Source organism: Astatotilapia calliptera, chromosome 11 (assembly GCF_964374335.1).
Source record: "Astatotilapia calliptera chromosome 11, fAstCal68.1, whole genome shotgun sequence".
In the NCBI taxonomy this organism is placed as follows: Eukaryota; Metazoa; Chordata; class Actinopteri; order Cichliformes; family Cichlidae; genus Astatotilapia; species Astatotilapia calliptera.
This window is the reverse complement of record NC_137432.1, coordinates 24,287,263-24,306,997: the sequence shown is the minus strand read 5'-3', so window position 1 is coordinate 24,306,997 and position 19,735 is coordinate 24,287,263. Positions and strand designations below refer to the sequence as shown.

At 39.9% G+C, this 19,735-nt stretch overlaps 2 protein-coding genes and 1 long non-coding RNA gene across 9 annotated transcripts; 2 read left to right on the top strand and 1 right to left on the bottom strand.

Moving 5' to 3' along the window:
• Positions 1–1,426: 1,426 nt before the first annotated feature.
• LOC113031854 (C-Jun-amino-terminal kinase-interacting protein 4) lies at positions 1,427–12,644 on the top strand. Of its 3 annotated transcripts, XM_026184321.2 has the most exons (29): positions 1,427–1,566; positions 2,508–2,625; positions 2,730–2,865; positions 2,968–3,162; positions 3,251–3,371; positions 4,436–4,506; positions 4,621–4,685; positions 5,175–5,247; positions 5,359–5,528; positions 5,648–5,907; positions 6,300–6,357; positions 6,554–6,706; positions 6,800–6,842; positions 6,936–7,063; positions 7,196–7,249; positions 7,665–7,805; positions 8,405–8,537; positions 8,810–8,896; positions 9,386–9,433; positions 9,578–9,719; positions 9,884–9,926; positions 10,061–10,141; positions 10,249–10,316; positions 10,435–10,583; positions 10,681–10,852; positions 11,523–11,636; positions 11,728–11,826; positions 11,946–12,035; positions 12,142–12,644. In XM_026184321.2, the coding sequence occupies exons 3-29, from the start codon at positions 2,767–2,769 to the stop codon at positions 12,258–12,260; spliced, it is 2,976 nt and encodes a 991-aa protein (XP_026040106.1). In that variant the 5' UTR covers positions 1,427–1,566; positions 2,508–2,625; positions 2,730–2,766; the 3' UTR covers positions 12,261–12,644. The 3 variants fall into 3 exon arrangements, with proteins under 3 accessions (XP_026040106.1, XP_080164479.1, XP_026040105.1); XM_080308353.1 differs by having other exon boundaries at positions 2,508–2,865; positions 5,193–5,247; XM_026184320.2 differs by having other exon boundaries at positions 2,508–2,865.
• A 528-nt stretch (positions 12,645–13,172) lies between these two features.
• On the bottom strand, positions 13,173–14,957 carry LOC145431934 (uncharacterized). Its single transcript, XR_013912263.1, has 2 exons — positions 14,846–14,957; positions 13,173–14,138 (listed from the first exon to the last, which is right to left on the bottom strand). It is a non-coding gene; the product is annotated as an uncharacterized LOC145431934 (long non-coding RNA).
• A 323-nt stretch (positions 14,958–15,280) lies between these two features.
• On the top strand, positions 15,281–18,425 carry LOC113031855 (coiled-coil domain-containing protein 106-like). 5 transcript variants are annotated; one of them, XM_026184322.2, is made up of 8 exons: positions 15,281–15,417; positions 15,836–15,928; positions 16,018–16,116; positions 16,235–16,456; positions 16,665–16,721; positions 16,835–17,113; positions 17,237–17,401; positions 18,100–18,425. In XM_026184322.2, the coding sequence occupies exons 2-8, from the start codon at positions 15,859–15,861 to the stop codon at positions 18,414–18,416; spliced, it is 1,209 nt and encodes a 402-aa protein (XP_026040107.1). In that variant the 5' UTR covers positions 15,281–15,417; positions 15,836–15,858; the 3' UTR covers positions 18,417–18,425. The 5 variants fall into 5 exon arrangements, with proteins under 5 accessions (XP_026040107.1, XP_080164484.1, XP_026040108.1 ...); XM_026184323.2 differs by having other exon boundaries at positions 15,286–15,417; positions 15,841–15,928; XM_080308358.1 differs by lacking the exon at positions 17,237–17,401.
• Positions 18,426–19,735: the final 1,310 nt, after the last annotated feature.

Here is a 19,735-nt window from a genome sequence, read left to right as displayed (position 1 = left end):
CACAAATAACATTAAAAAATAAACAAAAGCAATGAAATACTTGATATCCAACAATGCAATTCAGGTTGTTTTTATCAATATTTTATTTAGTCAAAGAAAATGACCATATCGTGGGAATTTCATGGAACACAAAGTCACATAGTCATTTTGTTTTAGTCAACTCTAAAATTTGCAATTTGATGAATTATTCAACTAATTATTTTAATCCTGTAGAGCTAGCTAGGAGGCTAGCACAATTAAAAATGTTTGTATAGTAACACTCTGACTATCTTCTGACAAAAAGAGGGACAGGACTTCGGATATTAGGTTTCTGTGACTGTCTAACGTGAGAGTTTAAATGTATTGTTAATTTTTTGCTGAATTTACCTTGTAAAATATCATTTACCTGTTAAGGTTCATGGAGCAGGCATTTTAAAGTGAAGGTAGCTGCATGATGGACATCCTGCAGATAGGATTCATGATCATCCAGGTATAGTATAATACTTTACAAAAATAAAAAAAGGAAGGACAAAACTCCGAAAGGCTTTGTTTTTGTTTCCGTAGCTTATTTTCATTGACACTGAGGAAGTGTAATGTTCTTTTATGCTTGTAAAAGCAAATGTAAAAAAGTTGTGAGAAAACAAAAACAGCAAAACAAACAAACATAACAAAGCTCTAACCACATACAATGAACATGAAATGTACTGAGGGACCAATACTGCCCAAAATACTGACTTAACTGATTTACCTTCATTTTCCCTTTAGTTTTGTTACACAAGAACAATGTTTAAAGTTACATTTAATAAAATCGAGTCCAATTAACTGTACCCGATTGATATACATTCAGGTTAAGCACATTTTCCTTAAACATTAAGTATTTGAATTATTATTCTTTTTTTGTCTTTTTTTTTTAGAATATCGCCATCTAGTGGAAGGAAAACTAACTGTACTTTATCCTAAGACAATTCTAGCTTTTGCAAGTTTGCAGTAGTTTTACTTTAGTTTCGTCGGTGTAATAATAAACACGTTTGCATGATTGTTTTTCCCCATCTCACTAGGAAAGAGATCCCTGCACAAATATCCCTTAAAGACACTTCATCTCTTTCGACTTTTTAATTTGACATCACATCTGTAATGTTTTTATTTTAATGATTCGCTCACAAACATTGCGGTAAACTGTTCCAACCACTTGTGGCAACATGGGAAAAGAGATTGAGCTGTTCTCAGGAATGTAAGGTATTTCGACAGGTTTCGGATTCGAACGTGCTTTCCTCAGATCACCTGACAGTCCGCTGCAAACTCCTTGGTCACGTGTCGTCGCTCAAGTTTCAGGAAACCGTTTTTTTCCTCCTCTCGAAAACAAAACTAACAATGTCCCGCCCATTTAACCGTCCATTGGTTAGAGCAAACAGTTACAGCGCTCGCATTGGTCAATCTGAGGACATGTCTGCGCACGTCAAATTCGAGCAACACCCCCTTCTTTAAACTCGTTTATGTGTAATTGATATCGTCCCGAAGAAAAAGACGGCTGGAGTTTCCTTATTTTGGGGCAGTAAAATGAAAGTTGTGAGGAAGTCAGGCGCTAAGGTAAGTTTGTAAAACGGCAGCCGAACAACTGAAGAAACACGGCTTTATTTTTGGCTAGATTTCAACTTTGTGAACCTACTGCTAACGAACTCTCAAGGTGTCCACTGTCAGGCTTCTTACTTATTTATACAGTATGCCGATTCGAGTCTGTTAGGTCTAGTAATGCTTACCGAGAGTATTAATAATTAGAGTAAGGAGTCGAATAATAAAACCTATCGCTGTCATAGTCTGTCATGTTTGCTTAGTTGGTGCTATTTGTGGAGCTTTTAAAAACACACACACAGGAGGTCACTTGGTCTGCATGCTATGGTATTATCCTCATTAGATCCATATAAATAATTAACAGAAAGCCTCACCGTACTGAGGTGAAATGTCAGCAGTTTGAAGCACACAACTCGACTTTAAAGTCAAATATGAAGTATGTGATTCTTCGCTCTATTTGCTAGTTCACAGAACATAGTTGTGTCTTGTGCTATAGCCTGGAAAACCAAGGAAACGGACAACATCACATTAGGTATTTATAGTTTAGTTGTGATTTATAAGGGTTTTTTTTTTAATTATTATTGATCCCAAGGTTGAACTACTGGGGAAACTATTATAGATTAAGATCAATTTATTTGGTGTGAAAGCAGACGTTTTAGCTGAGTAAAAGTGCAAAACAAAGCGTTTAAAAATAGAAAATACACCAAAACCATGAAATAGCTTCCTTTTCTTATTTCTTTTAATATTTAATTGATCAAAACCTAATAGCCTGCTTCATGGTCTCAAAAAAGTTCAAAGAATCATACCGGAATACAAGAAAACCAAATGATTGCGTTGTGTCACTTCCAAGGTTATAGTAATGCTGAAAAGGGAAAATGGCCAAAACAGCTGACAGTGCACTTCCAGTTAAATCATCTCTAAAGAAAGTGACATGACCTTTTCCTTCCTTTTTTCTGCAGGATGGACTCTAAAACACCTCCAGACATCAGATAAACCTCTATAGAAAGTGAAGTCTTCGAGGATGCTGCTGTATGAATGAACATGTGGAGAATGGGAGGTGCTAGTGTTGGGAGAAAGGTTAAGAACCTAGACAAACGAGTTGTTAGTGAGAAACTGTAACACACCATCGACTCACAGATCTGTTTGCTTTTGGTTTTGAGCTTTTGGCAACTGTGTTGCAGCAGAGGTAGCGAAAAAAAAGAAAAAAATCTTTGGCTGATGGAGTACAGTGAGAGAGTGCTTTGTGGGACCGGGGAGGTGGAGCCGGACCCAAACATTGTGAGTGAAGAGGCAGGAAAGCTGTATTCAGAATTACAGGTAAGAATGAGAACAATATGTTATGTTGATCTGGGTGGAAATATTATTTACATGTGGTCACAGATACCTGTTTTCTCTCTCTGCTGCTTTACTCTATCACAGACTGTTATTGAGATCCATGGTGAAAGCGTGGTGGAGTCTCTGGTACCCATATTTGTGTGGGTACTGGAGGGCCTGGCCAGCTGCAAAGCACAGCTGAGAGACAGGGAGGAAGAGGCTGAGAGGGAGAAAGCTGAACGAGAAGAGCTGCTCGAGCGATATCATGCAGAGAAAACACTGAGGAAAGAAAGTCAAGAGGTGAGTCATGATACTGTGAAGGTGTGCTATTGCAGGTTTTATTGTAAAAGCAGGCATTTCACTGTTCAAGTCTTTTTCTTTTCTTAAGAGGTATCTTGAGTTGGATGACCAAATTGAACAGGAGAGGAGAGCCATGAGGGGCAGGGAAAAGGAGCGAGAACGGCGAGAGAGAGATCTAGAGAAGAAAGCAAGACAACAAGCTGATCAGTGTGCGTATTTGAATATTTACCAGCAACAGTAATGTCACTGGTATTGTTTTGACCCTGTACGTCGGTCTCTGTTGATAAAATATGTTTCTGGAAACCTCTACTGCAGTAGAAGCTACTGCAAAGGCAATTTGAGGATTTTTAGCTGGTGTTCATATGTCTGTGGACAGATACTGTCAACATGACAGCAGCACAACTGTACAGGCGTATTGAGATCAAAATAAAGTCTTAGATTCATGCAGTAACAATGCAGTAATGACTACTCGGGGGTTATAATTTTAACATGTTAATCGGGTTTGTGGGGCTCTCATGCACAGTTTTCTCCAGGACGTTTAGTTGTTTGGTTTCATTTCTGTTTTTTCTTTTGAGTTTATCCTGTCTTTGCTGTGTACAAAGAGTCACGCACAATGAGGTTGGCAGCAGATTGTGTGGGTTTGCCATCCAGGGGTGACATGGTGGTGCAGCCTGCAAGTTCTTCCTGTGACTCTGTGGATTCTCTCCAGGTGTTCTGGGTTCCTCCCACAGTCCAAAGATACGCATGTTAGCTTAAATGCTGATTTGAAATTGCCCGTAGGTGTTTGAATAGTTGTTTGTCTTTATATGTGACCCCTGTGACAGACTGGTGACTTATACAGGGTTTATCTTGCCTCTCACCCCATGACAGAAGGAATAGGCTGCACCCCCTCCCCCTTATGACTCTGAATTGGATAAACTAAAGAAGGTGGATTGATGGACATTTGAATATGGTTTGCACAATGGAATAGGCTTGTATTCAGGATTTGGGAGGTTTAAAGGCCACATCAGTCCCTTCTTTCTGTGTTTCTCTAGCCATTTCGAGACAATTTCTTTAGTAGAGGACATTGCCCTGAAATAAATCACATTACACAAAAAATAAATGTGAAGGTGCAAAGTTTTCCCACAGAGCACAATTTTCACTTCAAATGTCAGTGGTTTAAAAGTTGTGGCTTACTGGTGTGTATCAGGAATAAATGCCAAAGAGCAACTCAAGTCTAGTTTTAGGTGTCTAGACTGTATTCTGTTCTTACATGCCTTCTGTTTTCTTGCAGTGGTGGCCTTGGAGGAACAGAAGGCAAATCTCAGTAGAGAACTGAGCGCACTGAGAAATACCCACAACAAGGTCAGATATTTTTGGTTAACCTCCATGCGTATGCTCAGTAACCACTGTCTTATTCTTAAGTCGTCAGGTTTCTTACATGTAGCTGATGTTCTTTTCTTTTCTTTTTTTTTTTAGTTGGCCCTGACATATCGGGAACTTTTGGAAAAGAGGAAGGAGTCTGAAAGAGATTCTCCTTTAAGGTTCTTTTCAACATTATGCTAAAACACATTTGCTATTCTGCATAAAGTATCACACAGGAAGACTTTAAGTAGCAGCAGCCTTATTGTGAATCGTGTTGTAGCCATGCGCAAAATGAAAAACTCTCAGCCTGTTGTAATATTAAACTAAATGTTGAATGCTTCTGGCATTTCTGACAGCAGGTTGGTGGTATTTCTTTGTTTGAAAGGGATATCAAGTACAGTGTATACCACATGTGACTGAAAATGAAAACCTGAAGCTACTTTGTAGCGTTAACTTCAGCTTTTTAGTTGCATTTGGCAAGATACTCGCAAATTCTCTACCTTTATTGTTGTTAAATGCAATATTTGTGGAAAGTGATTAGTAAAAGATTATTAACTAGAATTTTTTTTTTTTTTTAAGTCACAGGATATATTTTAGAAACACCGTTGCAAGAACATGGTGAAAAATAAGAGGATTTAAAAAAGCATAAACTGAGTTGTTGCGTTTAGGAATCATGTGCGTTCCAGGAATGCTGACTTTCCGTCACATCAGGTCTTGCCAGAACCCAGTGTTACTGAAAAGGTAAATGGCTTTGCACCTAAAATGACCATCTTCCAAATTTCTAATTCGAGATTTTGCCAAAGATGTAGCTTACGTGTTCTGTTTTGTTTTTTGTTTTTTTTTCTTTTACAGATAATTAAAAGACCACATTCAAAGTCTGGTCCCCCCTGTTTGGAAGATCTCATGGCCAAGAAAGAAAAACAGGTCGATAGAGCTGCAAAGCCTTCCACAAATCAGTTTGTCATTGACATCATAAACTCCACTCCTGAGTTGGCACATTTTAATGGCTGTGTAAATGCAAGGTACTAACCTGAAAGCATTAACTGATTTATTTCAGCTTTATATTTATTAACTAAGCCAACATTTACTTGAATTCATCTGCTCGCACACATATTGTATCAACCACCTCCAAATTTTTCAGCACCCCAGTTAAACCTGACACTGAAGAACCTTTAAAAGGTGAGCTGGAGACCAGCTTCAAGGACGAGATGAATGAGTTGGGGCAGAGCAAAGTAGAAGAAGAAAAAGGAGAAGAGGCGGACAAAAAGGATGAGGGAGAGGAGGTAGAGGACGAGGATAGTATAGAGTGGGAGCTCCGCAACACTGACTCTGTATTCTCTGAACTGTCTGAGCTGAGCCGCGATTATGTGGAGAGTGTAGACCGAGGGGCCAGTGTCAGAGGTAAATGCAAGTTTGTTTTTTTTGTTAAGATCTGCATTCCTGAGTTGCTTTTTTGAGTTTTAAAGAAATAAATGTCACAAACATAGAATCTTTGCTGCTTCTTTGAAACACAAAGTGATCCGAGGCAAAAGAAGTGACAGAAAGTTGGTATCCAAAAATAATCAGGCTCTGTTGGGAGACTATTTATACTCTACTTATATTAAGTTCAAGTATGTGTTTTACAAAGTTTTACTTCCCCTTTTCCTATTCTACAAAATCTCATGTCCTGATTTCTTCTTAAACATGAATGCAGGTTAAATAGTCCTTAATACAGGTTAGAAATGTATTAATTTCAGTACTTGTCTGTTTGCATGTGCATTCACGCAGTTTAATTTTTTTGTGTGTGTTTTTAGGCAGCGTAGACCAGTCTGAGGAGATTCTTTCTCAGTATGAGGAACTGAAAGTCACCCAGTGAGTCCTCAGTTTATTTTCTATGACTAGTCTATTGTGATTTGTTGAGGACATGGGGAGTTTCCAAACACTTGGATTTCTTACTTTGCCAAATACCAACAGAAAGCTTTGTATTATCTAATATGATTAACCACTGTTTTTCTTTTCCACCATAATTCTGAGTTTTATATCTGATGCTATACTTCCTTTTTCTCAGTGAATTGGTTGAAACTGCTCGTAAGACTTTGATATCTCGGGTAGTGGAGCTGACAGATGAGCGGTCAGCTCTTAAACTGGAAGTGGAAACTCTTCGGGAAACACTCTCCCGATTGGAGGGGCGGGTGAAGGAGAAGGAGGAGGAAACTAAGAGGTGAAGAGGATCATTCAGCTGTTCAATAAATAACCTGTTCATTGTTGTTATTACATACACGTTCTGACAATAATCTCGCCCTTTATTTTACAGACTTCGGAAAGAACTGGAAACTTGTCAGTCTGAGGATTCTGATGTAAGCTGTGATGTACTATCTGTAGGTGTAGTCTTCACTGCCTTTCTAGCTGCTCATAGATGGTTTGATGGATTAATTTATTTTCCCCTTCAGGTGTCTCAGCCAGCATCCATGCGTAACTTTTCCCGTTCTGAAATGGCTCGCGTGGTCATGGAGAAGAACCAGTATAAGCAGCGTCTGTTTGAACTGCAGGAGGCGGTTAGACGCAGTCAGACACTCAGGTAACTTTTGTGCCTTTCTTGAAGATTTAAAAAATTGTTACATTTGAGAATCTGTTGTGTGATTACAACAACTCGTGTAACATCAGTGGCTCAAATCTTTGCCTCCAACCTCATCTATTACTTTTTCTTTAGAGCAACAAAGGAGGAGAGATTTTCAGAAGAAAGAAGGTCAAGTGTTTGGAGAAAGTAAGTAAATCTGTCTTTGAAAATAATTTACGACTTGTTACACACCCATCCTCCTGTACCTTAAGATGATGTTGAAGCTCTTATAACCCAAACAGAGGTGGGTGGTGCAAGCCGCATGATCTGATATCTGAGCTGACATCTTCATAACAGTGTTAGTCCAGGATCATCATTGCAGCTGTGCAGTCACATTGGCTGAGCATTCAGCTAGCAGTTGCCAAGAAGTGCAGAAAACAACACGAGATGAGAACCATTACATAAAAGTGAAAAGGCGTCAGTTAAAATGCAGGAGAGGGACAAATGTTTTGGTGTTGTGGTGTTACTAAATGCACCTGGCATTAGGTGGGCTGAAATTAAGAAGTGTATATTTGTTCATGGTTAAAATACTTAGAATTGTTCATGTTTTCTTCAATTAAAGATTCAACCGCTTCTTTGGCCGGTCCAAGGAACCATTAGTTTCACCTCCTGCTTCCATATCAGCTCTGCGACCTTCCCCATCACTCACTCGCACTGCTCTGGGCTCTCCACAACCACCAACCATCAGTCGAACTCAGGCTGAGTAAGCATCTGTCTCTTAATAAGTTACTCCTGCTTATGTGTTTTTCAGCAGTTGTGTGCAAAGATTTAGACAAAATGCAAGTGAGAAAAATAGAGATTGGATCTGAGTGAGGTCTTCTCTGAACTACAGAGTCTGGCCTAGCTGATTACCTCATTGTCAATAAATATTTTTCATTCACGGTTGGGGTTCAGCTACTTGCTAATGCAAGTGAAATAAGAATCAGACATGAAAAATTATCCGTTCCCTTTATACCTGTGGGAAATTCATAAGCACGCTTCACAAGACAGCCTAAGAATATCTCAGAATTTTAAGCGATAAGCTGGAAACATTGGATGAAAATCATAAATAGACACTTTCTATTTATATACAACAAGTGTTTGCCTCGGCCACAGGAGAGGTCACTAAGTACTGAAACAGGAGTGTCCAAACTCTTGCACCGGCCTCGGGTACTTCTTTCCACTTTCCAAATTATTAAGTAAATGAAATGCAAGATACTAACAGTGAAGGCTCTTTGTCCTACCGTGGCTCTATGTATTTCACTTAAAAAAATAAAACATATTTAATGTGAAGCTGATAAATGCCAGAATCATTTTGTCTAGGTCTGCTTCTCCTCCTGCTCTTTCACCACGTGTCAGGAAGAGGGAAATCTACAGAGAAATTCGCTCCCAGATTTGGGGAACTCTGGGAAAGCGGCAGTTACATGGCTGGAGCCTGCCACTAGCAAACACACAGGTAGTAGAACCACATTTCTATATACAAATAAATAGTGACGTGCTATAGAGAATAAATAGGAAACAGTGGAATAAAAAGCTTCCTGTTGCTGTTATTGAGTCTATATAGTTAAAATACTAAAACAATGAAAATAGTAACTATACCAATAAAAAAATAAAAAATAAAATAATGTCTGGCTTTCATTCAAGACTTTTTTTTGCACAATATGGATATTTACTGTGCAGATCACTATACAAGCAATACTCCGGTAAAAATATTGTTAATTACTGTAGGACTCCAGTGAACCAGTACCAGAGCCTAAAGACGTGCCTGTTCTAATGCAGCTCAGACTGCTGGATCACAAAGAATCGACTGCCAAGGTAAATGTCACTCAAAGGAGGCTTATTTTCTGTGCAGAAGTCTTGAACTACCCCACTGGATGTCACTCAGTGGTTTCTTTTTTTTTTTAAAAATGGATGGAAATATGAACCCAGAAAAGTACCACAAGATTTTGATCCACCATGTCATACGATCTGGAAAGTGTCTAATTGGCAATACCTTCATTTTTCAACATGACCATGGTCCCAAACATACACATTGGCCTCACCAGAGCCCGGGCCACAACATTATTGAAGGGGTGCATGGGATCATCTTGACAGAGAACAGAAGAAAAGGCAGCTGTCATCTAAAGAAGAGCCTTGAAGGTCCTTCAATATGCCTGGAGAACTATTCCTGAAGACTACTACCCAGTTTCCTTGCAAAATGTAAAGAAATTAAGGGTGGCTCAAAACTTTTGCACAGCACTGTTTAATGCACAAGATGTTTTTTGTTTTTAACCATGAATTCAAAGCTACTTCTGTTCCCTTCAGCTTAAGTGTGCAGTCGCAGTCCCATCTGAGATCTCTGGCGAAGCCACAGTAAGTTTGTCATAATCCTAGTTAAGAAGCAGCTACAGTCATCCTCTAATTATGATCACCCAACCATGACTAACACTTGTCGAGGCACAAATTGGTTCATGCCATTCATCTTTTCAAACTTCATATCCACCCCTTTTCTGCCAGTGTTCTGTGTGGGTAGTTTCTGGCCCTGCCTCCTGCAGTGATATTACAGTGATTGATCCAGCACGCTCCAACACAGTTCTGGATCAGTTCAGCCTCCCTCCCACAGCTCCTGCCCTCTGCATCTGTGCTGTGCCTCCCATAGGTCAGTGCTGGTACAATGGGCTGCAGCAGCTGCCCACAGATGACTTGTCGAGTGTATTCTGTACTTCTATTATCCCCTGTTACCGTGCTGTTTTTACTGGAAACGCTTGGAAATCAACATTGCTTACTTAGCTCTGACAGGGCCTGTCTGTCTTGTTATTTAAGGTAACACTGCAGGAACTGTGTGGATTGGAACTCAGGAAGGAAGGTAGTGCCAGCTGAATAAGCAGTTTACGACAGTAAATATCATCTAAACAATTAAAAGACTTTTTTGTCTGTTAGTTTATCACAGACTGCCTCTTCTTCCCTTGGCTCCTTTCTCCCATTGTCCTTCTCTCACAGTATACTGGTGCATTTGGCCTCTGCTGGCAGAAGCCTCTGTCTGCGGTCTGTATCCCTCTCTGAGAGTGTTCATTCTCTCACGTGAGTTCTGTCCATTTGCATTTGGATGTTGTAACACGAGATGAGTTACCTTGAAGTCTCTAAGCAGAATTGAAAACGATCTACTTTGTGTTGACTCGCTCTCACAGGTATTCACAGGGTCAGGTCATTGCTGGTTTAGGTGATGGGACTTTGGCTTTTTTCTCACACAGTACAGGTAATGGATTTGTTTCAAACTTACATCCAGCTGTCTCGGCTAATTAATTTCTTCATTTTGTTTGATTTGCATAAGTGAGTGAAATGAATAATGATGCAATGAGTCGTGTGATTAATAGATGGCTGGAATCTGCAGTCACACTCTTTGATGCCTCTTGGATCAAATCCTGTGCAGCCCATTCGTTGTTGCCTTGCAAAAGGCGGCCGCTTGTGGGTGGGATACTGGAACAAAATCTACGTGGTAGACACTGAAAGCAAGAAGGTGGAGGTAAGAAACAGAGGAAATGATACCTATTATTGTTTATTGTGTCTCATTCTTACCATATCTTTAACTCACTCTCTTTATTCCTTATCCTACTTTATAGCAAACATTCTCAGTCTCTGAGCGCAGTGAACAGCAGGTTCGCTTTCTGTGCGCTGGTGGAAGTGGGGTTTGGACTTCCTGCCGACTGGACCCAATCCTCAGGCTGTTTGACTGGTCCACAGGACGGCCACTACAGGAAGTTGACTTTGCAGCTTTGGTCACTAAAACATTAGGTAGTCGAACCGTTTTTGTTTGTTGTTTTTTTTGTTTTTCTTACAATACATATACCTGTATGTATGACTTAAGTGTTGTTACTGAGCAGCTACTAGAGCAAAAAAATCATTTGATGGACTACAGTAATGGGAACATTTATTACTATCATTTCTTATTTGGTAACTGGGAAAAAAAAAGTAATACATCTCTTTAAATTTTGCTTCCAAAGAGCCAGACTTTGTTGTACTTTTTTAATCAGTCTTGAGCAATAGTTTTTCTGAAGGCTTTCTGAAGATATTTCTCTTTTGACATTGGCTATTTGAAAGGCTAAATGTGCCAAATTACACATAAACTGAACTGAAAGTCAGTGGCAACAGGTCCTATGTAGTAATGAACTCTCTTAGAAGCTTTCTTGTAATTTGTCGCCATATAAGGTGGTCACACCAAATATTGACTTTGAAGCTTGTACACTTTTTTGCCTTATGTACAATATTTCCATGTATGTACGTTTCAATAGATTGATGCCCCTTTTCCCCATTTTCTGAAGAAAATATAAAGCAATAAGGGATGCAGAGTACTGTGTGTATATTTTATTCATTATTTTTGTTTTACATACATTTTGTTTTGTAACCGACCACTTTAACTTTAATCTCACAGCTTTGCTAACCAGTTTTCTCTCTCTCTCCACAGGCCAGCCCTTCCTGACACTCTCACCTCTCCAGATCTCCTCTCTCACTGTTATCTGTGGCCGTTTGTGGGTGGGCACAGGAGGTGGTGCCATTTTCTCCATCCCTTTGTCCATAAGTATGTTTAGCTTAATAATGCCTGGAACTTAAAGTTATTTGGCCATAAATGGTCTCTATGTACTATTAACCATATTACGAACTCTCTGCAGCTTCAGAGGATGTTTCCATCCCTTATTGCTCCACTGCATCTGCCCAGCTGTGTTACCATGGACATAGACAAGTTGTCAGATTCATCATTGCTGCACCCGGTAAGAGTTAGATAGGCATTACATGTAACTTCTTAACAATTAAGTGAGACGCTTCAGATTGCACATGCATGTTATTTTTTGTGTTTGAGTGACCACAAAAAAATGTTTGTGCCTGTCAGGTTGTTTGATCACCAATCCTGGCAGCAGCCATGTCACTACTGCTCAGCTTATCCTCAGTGGAGGAGAGGGCTACATCAACTTTCGAATTGGTAAGCTGAAGAATAATAAAACTGTACTTAAGTCTGTCTCATCCATTGCATCATTTGTGCACTACTTGGTCTATTTAAAGGCTGACAAAGTCCTCTTTGTTTCCAGGAGATGATGCAAGCGATGACTCGGAAGAGGTGTCCCAAGCCACGCCACAGCGATCTGAACGTAGTCACATGATCATCTGGCAGACTCCCACACCACCTGTGCCTAACCCTGCACTCTGAGCTTTTTCATCTCACACGTCCTTTCCCTCAGCGCAGTGCTGGTACCCAATCTAGAAGCAACACCAACTAAATATATTTCTGTACCTGAAGTTTGAACCACTGATGTCAGCAGCTGTGTGAGAGTGTGAGAGGGACTAATGCAAGAAATTCTTCTGACTCAGTTTATCCCAACTTATCCCAGGTTTAAACCTGCTGGAATTCTGGCAGCTCTCTTGTTCCCTCAGCACCAGCACTGCATTGATGGAAAGGAGGTAACTGTTCCATGCTTCTCACCTATGATGAAGATGGAGCAGACTCAACAAAGCATTGAAACGGGTCTTTCGTGGAACTGAATGAACCAACATCTTAGTGTGGTAGCAATAAAATACCATTTAAAGATATGAATCATACTTGTTTACCTCATTTATATTTTTATATATATATATATATATATATATATGGATGGTGAAACCTTCCCGTGTGCCTTCATCTCATTTTATATCACTGCTGTATAACTAGTCAGTAATTCAGCTCCCTGGTGGTTAATAGATCAATACCTTTGCCCTAAAAATCAATGCAGTATTGCTGACTGTCAACTGAATTATACATTTTTCCTTTGCTTGGTGGGGAAAAAAATGTAGAGAGGAGTCGTGCATGCATCAAAAACATATAAGCTGGTGATGTGGCTTCTCTCGTAGCTGCTGTGTACATACTTTGTTGTTAATTGTGAACTGGAGACAGATTTTTGGTCTCGCACCATAAACACAATCAGACATTTTATTGTCTTATTAAAGCTCCATCTTTTGTGATGTATATTTTTTGGGTATTCCTGCCATGAGTGTTAACTCAATTTCTACCTGTTCACAGTGCTTGAGGTGTCTGTATTGAAAATATATCCGATATCCCCTCGCTTAAAGGAACAACTTCAGAAGCTGTTGTTAAAAATGTTTTATTTTCTCAATTGGCTGTTTGCTTGACGTCTTCCTTTGGATGTTATGCAATTCTTTTAATTTCAGTTATGTTTGGATTTCTGTTCTTGTTTTCCTTGTAAAATAAGGGAGATAAAATCTTTCAAATGTCCTTTGCAGTATTTATATGCAGTTTGTGCACACATGTTGATGTCGTAGCGGCTCTGTATCCTTCTTTGAAATTATGTTTTGACTCAACCTTGTGCAAATATGATTAACAGCTGAAGGCATTTTAATAACAATAATGTACAATCCTTAGCTTTGAGTGATTCTGCTGCCATAATCTGGTCCAGCAATATGACACAAGTAAATGAATGAATAATTTTCAATTAGCACTGTGAGACAATGTTGCAGATTCATGTCTTCAACCTCTATAAATTATTCCTTTTATATATTAGGTAAAGATGAAACAAACATAGTTTTCCTTATAGAAAATAGCACAACAGATCGTTTTTAAGTAAATGAGGTGGTGTCAGCAAAGGAAGTATTTGTAAAGAGTCAAACAGTAATGACACTCCTTTGCCTCAGGCAGTCTGGCCTGCTGCCTAAATAAGGACAGCCCAAGTCAGTTAGTCTTTGGTCCAGTGAGGCTTCTCTACCTACGATGGACTGCTTTGGGTCCTGGGCAGCCGTATCCTGCGACTCAGGTTGCGGGCAAGTCTGTCCACAGCTCCACCCACAACTCCACCAAGCTCTATTTTGGAGGTTAGACCCTCAATGTTTCCACTGTACCACATGACCCAGCCTGCTAGGGAAAACAGCACCAGCAGAGCTCCCGAGTACACCAGCAGATCCCCAAAGTCTTGACCTTTGATCTCCAGTGGGGCAAAGACCCCCAGCAGCAGGGATATCACACCGAGCAGGTCCATCAGCACAGCAAACACCAGAGCCAGCTTACAGTGGGACAACCCATCATACTTCGGTGCCATTACTGCACTGAAAGAGAGAGGGAGGGAAGCTTGTTCCTTTAACATATCAGCTTTTATATCTTTTGACTCCATTGTTAAAAATAGATACATAAAATATTTAAACAAAGTCATATTTACAACATATTATTGGGGCGACCGTGGCTCAGGGGGTTGGGAAGCGTATCTGTAACCGGAAGATCGCCGGTTCGATGCCCGGGCTCTTTGTCCTGGTCGTTGTGTCCTTGGGCAAGACACTTTACCCTACTTGCCTACTGGTGTTGGCCAGAGGGGCCGATGGCGCGATATGGCAGCCTCGCTTCTGTCAGTCTGCCCCAGGGCAGCTGTGGCTACAACCGTAGCTGCCTCCACCAGTGTGTGAATGTGAGAGTGAATGAATAGTGGCATTGTAAAGCGCTTTGGATGCCTTGAAAAGCGCTATATAAATCCAATCCATTAATATTATTGATTTTCACACATCTCTACCTAAAAAGAATTTTAAAAGAAGCTAACAATATAAAAAAATGTGTGTGTGTATATATATATATATATGTGTGTGTGTGTAAAAATGGGAGTAATGTTGATAGCACTGTTTACACCGGCCATGCCACACTTATAACACCTGTGGATGCGCCTTTAACGCCTTTTACAAACAGATTTTACTGTTTACATGAGCTAAAAAAAAAACATTTTACCAAACAAAAAACACACAAACTCAAAACAGAACACTTACCCCCTTCTACGTTGTTGAGTACTTAAAAGTCAAATGTTTCTACGCTTTTGTTGTCCTTCCGCATACAGTTTGTCAGAAGCGACCAGTAGACAAAGCTGAAACCTGACACCTCGTCACCTGTTCAACCTGTCCTGTAGTTTTCCTACACCAGAGGAAAAACAATGAAATGTTTCGAAACAAGTGAGTGGAAGTTACGGTATTTTATTTTTGTTTTTTTACAAGTAACATTTTATCAAGAAACATGAGTTTAAAAGTAAAAGGTTTCCCAAATATCTTCAAATAATATATACATTTTATATAAATATACCTAAACGTTTATATTTACTTATATATTTAACTATACACACGCATTAAATACCGTCGTTCAAAAAACCCCAACACTTTTCCTAAAATAAAAGTATCTGCAGCGGGCGGTCATCCGGAAGTGACGTCAGAGTCTCGGTAGAAAAAAACCCCCCGATAATTGTTATTGTTAGCTTGTTAGCTAGCCGACGAACTGGTGAAATGGAGATATGACGGAGTTATAACGTCTTATTACATGTGCAAGACTAAGTTATTACAAACATAAAGTGGTATGTAACAGTTTCTGCAGATGATATTCGTAACTCGGGGATTTTAACAATGTGAGAGTGAAATCATTAAACTTGAGGGTGCAGAAAGAAATGGATTGTAATTTTATATTGTAGCTAATTTTTTGTGCTAATATTACAGGACGCTAACATAGGGCTCTCTTCTGAGCGCCGTAGCAGGGCGCTACAAACTTATGTTTGAGTAATACAATCAGTTTCACTGTTTTAATTTCTAATTGCATGGGAGAGAGCTGTGTGATAAAATTAGCTATACTTTGTAGGCTCACTGCGTATGCATAAAGCACAACACCCCCACGTTGTGAAAGGTTTCCGGTGAGCTGTAGCTGTTTAGATAAATGTGAGCACATCATCGCTAAATGTAACAAAGTCACTGAAGACACCTTTTAAACTGTGCACCAAGCAAAGGTTTGTCTGTGGTGTGAGATGGAGGACGGAAACAGGAATGATGCTGCGTCCACATCCAAGAGCCACGCAGGCTCACTCCACCTGCAGAGTAAGATTTCGAAGTGGTCCCAGCACATATGGCCGTCCTGTCTTTGGGTCAAGCATGATAATTAATTTGTTTAAGTTGTCTCTTCTCAGCGCCAAAAAATGAGGACGCCTATGAAATTTCCATCCCCTATGAGGAGGGCAACTTTGAGCAGCAGGGATTTTTTAACCAGAGTGATCAAAATTTTGATGGTGAACATCCGCATCAATACTTTAAATCTACTCTACAATAACTTAATTCCATACACACAATCTGTTGATGTGCATTATTAGTTATTGGCCAGACTAACTATCCATCGATACTCTTCAGAGTCACCGTCATCTGCTGGACCATCTCCAGTCAACAATTCCTACATGGTGATCACCAACCTGCGGACCCAGCTGCAGATCTCTCTAGAGAAAAACTCTTGGCTTCAGAAAAGAATTGAGGACTTGGAAGAGGAGAGGGACTTTCTCCGTTGCCAGCTGGACCGCTTCATCTTTTCCACAAAGAGCCATGGACAGGAGCAGAGTCAGAGCCAATACAGTAATGGTGAGGACAGGGGGCAGGTGTGAGTTAATAACACATCCAACAGTTTTACCCGTGGTTAATCCATGTAGGGGACTGGCAGCTATCCTATCTGTCACTGGGGGAGAAGATGGGTTCATTAATGTTAGTTGGTCAACGAGAAACTGATTTTTTAGCAAGTCTATTAGAATCAAAAATAATTTTTTATCTCTTGTTATTTTTTTCTCTTAAGGATATGAATCAAGACGATTTAACTGGAGGGCAAGAAGAGAGGAAGATCGTCCTGCTGGTAAAAATTTGAAAAGTCATAATTAGACATACCCAAACAGCCTGTTAATGTTATACTTTATTTCATATATTTGGGCTTAGCTTGCAGATTCTCAGGTTTCCTTCTTTTTGTAGAACAACAGAAGACCGACTCTCAGCATTTCCCCTCACGTCACTTTATGCAGCGAAGGCCTGGTCCTCCAACTATGGTGACTTCGAAAAACCACGTGTCCAGTCCATTGACCAATCAGCTTGCATCTATGAATGCTCTCTTCAACTCCACACAATCCCAAGCCATTCTGCAAGGCCATAGCCATAGTACTTCCAGTACAGCCAGTGGCAGCAGTGGCAACAGTAGCAGTGCTGCAAGGTCATCCATGAATGAAATGAGTGGGCATAGCAACGTAGGTCCAGGTAATATACATGACACGGCATAAAGCTTTGAATCACCGTAATTAACTGAATGCAATCAGTGCTTTATACATGTTGTCTTTTAACTATTGGGTTTAGTTAAATAGAACATTTTTGTCTCGTCAGATTCCCTTTCACTATTGGGAGAATCAGATGAGTATCTTGAGCAGGATAGATACATTGAGGAGGAGGAAATGATATCAGGGGAAGATGTGATGTCAGACGCCATTAACAGCAACAGACAGTTAAAAAGAAGGCGGGTCTTCAGACCTCCAAGAGAGCGACAAAGAGGTGAGGAAGGGAAAATCTCAACATTGCAGTGTCCTTAATACTGACTGTATATAAAAGCTGGACATGGCTTTTGGGTGTTGTTGACTGATTAACAAAACATAAAGACAGAGCAGAGCAGGAGCAAACTAACTGAAACCAAGAGGTGATTAAAACAACAAAACACACAACATGAAGTGCAACAAATCACAAAACTGATAGCAAATCACAAAAGCCTTGGGTCCAAGACCGAGGGACTACGATACTGGGTGTCTTAAACCTGTATTCTTTCTAATGACCAGCAGGCTGCAACTCCTGGTTGAAAAAATTTAACCCATAAAAAGAATACACTTGATTCCTGATGAGCTGATAGTTTCAATCGTTAGTTTCTAATCTTGTTTAATACAGCATTAGGTTAATTCTGTAAAATGTGGTCCCATTTAAAATACAATAGATGATAAAATGTAGTTATGATTTAGTGTGTGGATGCCTTTTGACGTACAAGTCGCTACCTGTGGTGTGAGTATGCACTGCCCTCTCTTTCTCAGTCAGATTTGTGACATCTGGCCACAAAAATGTCAAGTTAATGGTTAAAAATAGTATTTCACAAACCGCTGTGTTACATCCTGGCTGTTTAATCTGTCTTTTACATACTATGGTCATGAGTTACCACAATGCTCATGAGATTGTAGCTGACTCACCTGTGTGTTTTTCTTCTTCAGTGAAAGATGCTGCTGGAGTGCTTTTCCGTTACAAGAAGATCCTACTTACATACCAGCGACTAAAAAATATGTCCAAAGCCTTCCAAATTCATGGCGTTGACCGCAACACAGTGGCGTCTACCACGCCCATTGCTGAGCTGCTGCTAGTCGCCCCAGAGAAGGTGGCAGAGGTGGGGGAGTTCGATCCATCCAAGGAGAAGCTGCTGGATTATGCCCGGCGCTGCTACACTGCCCTGGATGAAGAGACACTTAACAGAGTCCAAGCCCTGAAGAAGAATAACCTGCTTCTGCCCATCTCCTACAGGTTCAGACACTAAGGAAAGAAAGAGAGAATAATGGGAGATCTCTCTAAACAACAACTGTGGTTTGAGTAGTAAAAGGAAAGGCAGTTAGGTTCTGCTGGCTAGCTCACTCCCAAGAAACAATATTAAGATCATTTTATTGTTATTATTTATTATTATTTTGCTATCTCAGCAATCTGGTTGTGGCCATGTAACCTGGGACAAACCCTTCACGTGTTACTTTTACAAACATCCTACACGTTTGTTGTTTGTCCTTCGACAAATCTTCACTGCAGTGGGTATTGAGGATGTGGGGTGCCTGCTGCAGACAGAAAGAAAAAAAACACGCTTCTGTTGTTGAGGCCAGGAGGGTATGTCTGTGTGATCCAGATTTGGTGAAAAACAATGTGTCTTTACCAGGATTATAGAGGAGACTGCTTTTTTCAGTACTTAAATGAGCGTCTTTAGCTTACCTCATTTAGGGCTCAGCCTTTATTGTGCAGAGCTGCACTGTTGTTTCCTTTTCTGTTTACAAAATCTGAATCAGCTAGAGGTTACGGGTTCAGTGTTTTACTGTCAAGATCATTTTGCAGCATGAATGAACACTTGGTAGATTTCAGAGGCAGGTGGAGTTTCAGGCAATGCATTCCTTCTAAACCAGCCAACTATGGCATAAAGCTTTGGTGGATCTGACCTTGGAACAAATTAGAATATCTAAACCGCTTAGGTATGGTAAACATCAATAATAGGGTCATAAATGACCACTCTGTCATGTTAGTCATTAAAATATCTTGGTTGCTTAAGGGTTAGTAATAATAGTAATATGACTTCCAGCTGCTCTTGTGTCTGCATTACTCTGTTGTTTCACTGAGGAGTGCACTAATCCTTTTTTGTACATGACCTGCACTAAATTACAGTAGATGTCATTTCTTATGCTTCTGATACCCAGGCTTCTGTAATGCATTGTGACACTAACACATTTTTGTAAAATACGGTTTTGGAGCCTTTAAAATGATTATTACTATACTGGTTTTCTGTAACATTGTGTAACTTTTGGTTCCTTGTGAAAAATTGTGAAACATTTTTACAGTGTCACTTACAACTTTAGCAAAAGCAGCTTTCTCATGATGACAAAAGATGTTTTATTCCTTCTCAATGCTTTCTCGATGCCGCTGCAAGTGCATGTTAAAGAGATCTTCAGTGAGCTGTAGTTTATAGGGATCTTTTACATTTCAAAGTGGCACACACATTGACTATAATGTACAGTAATGTATAGTGTGTGTTCCAGTGAAGTGAGACAGTAAGTTCTGTTAGAATAAAACAGACTAAGTTACAGTGGAATACTGTGACCTCAT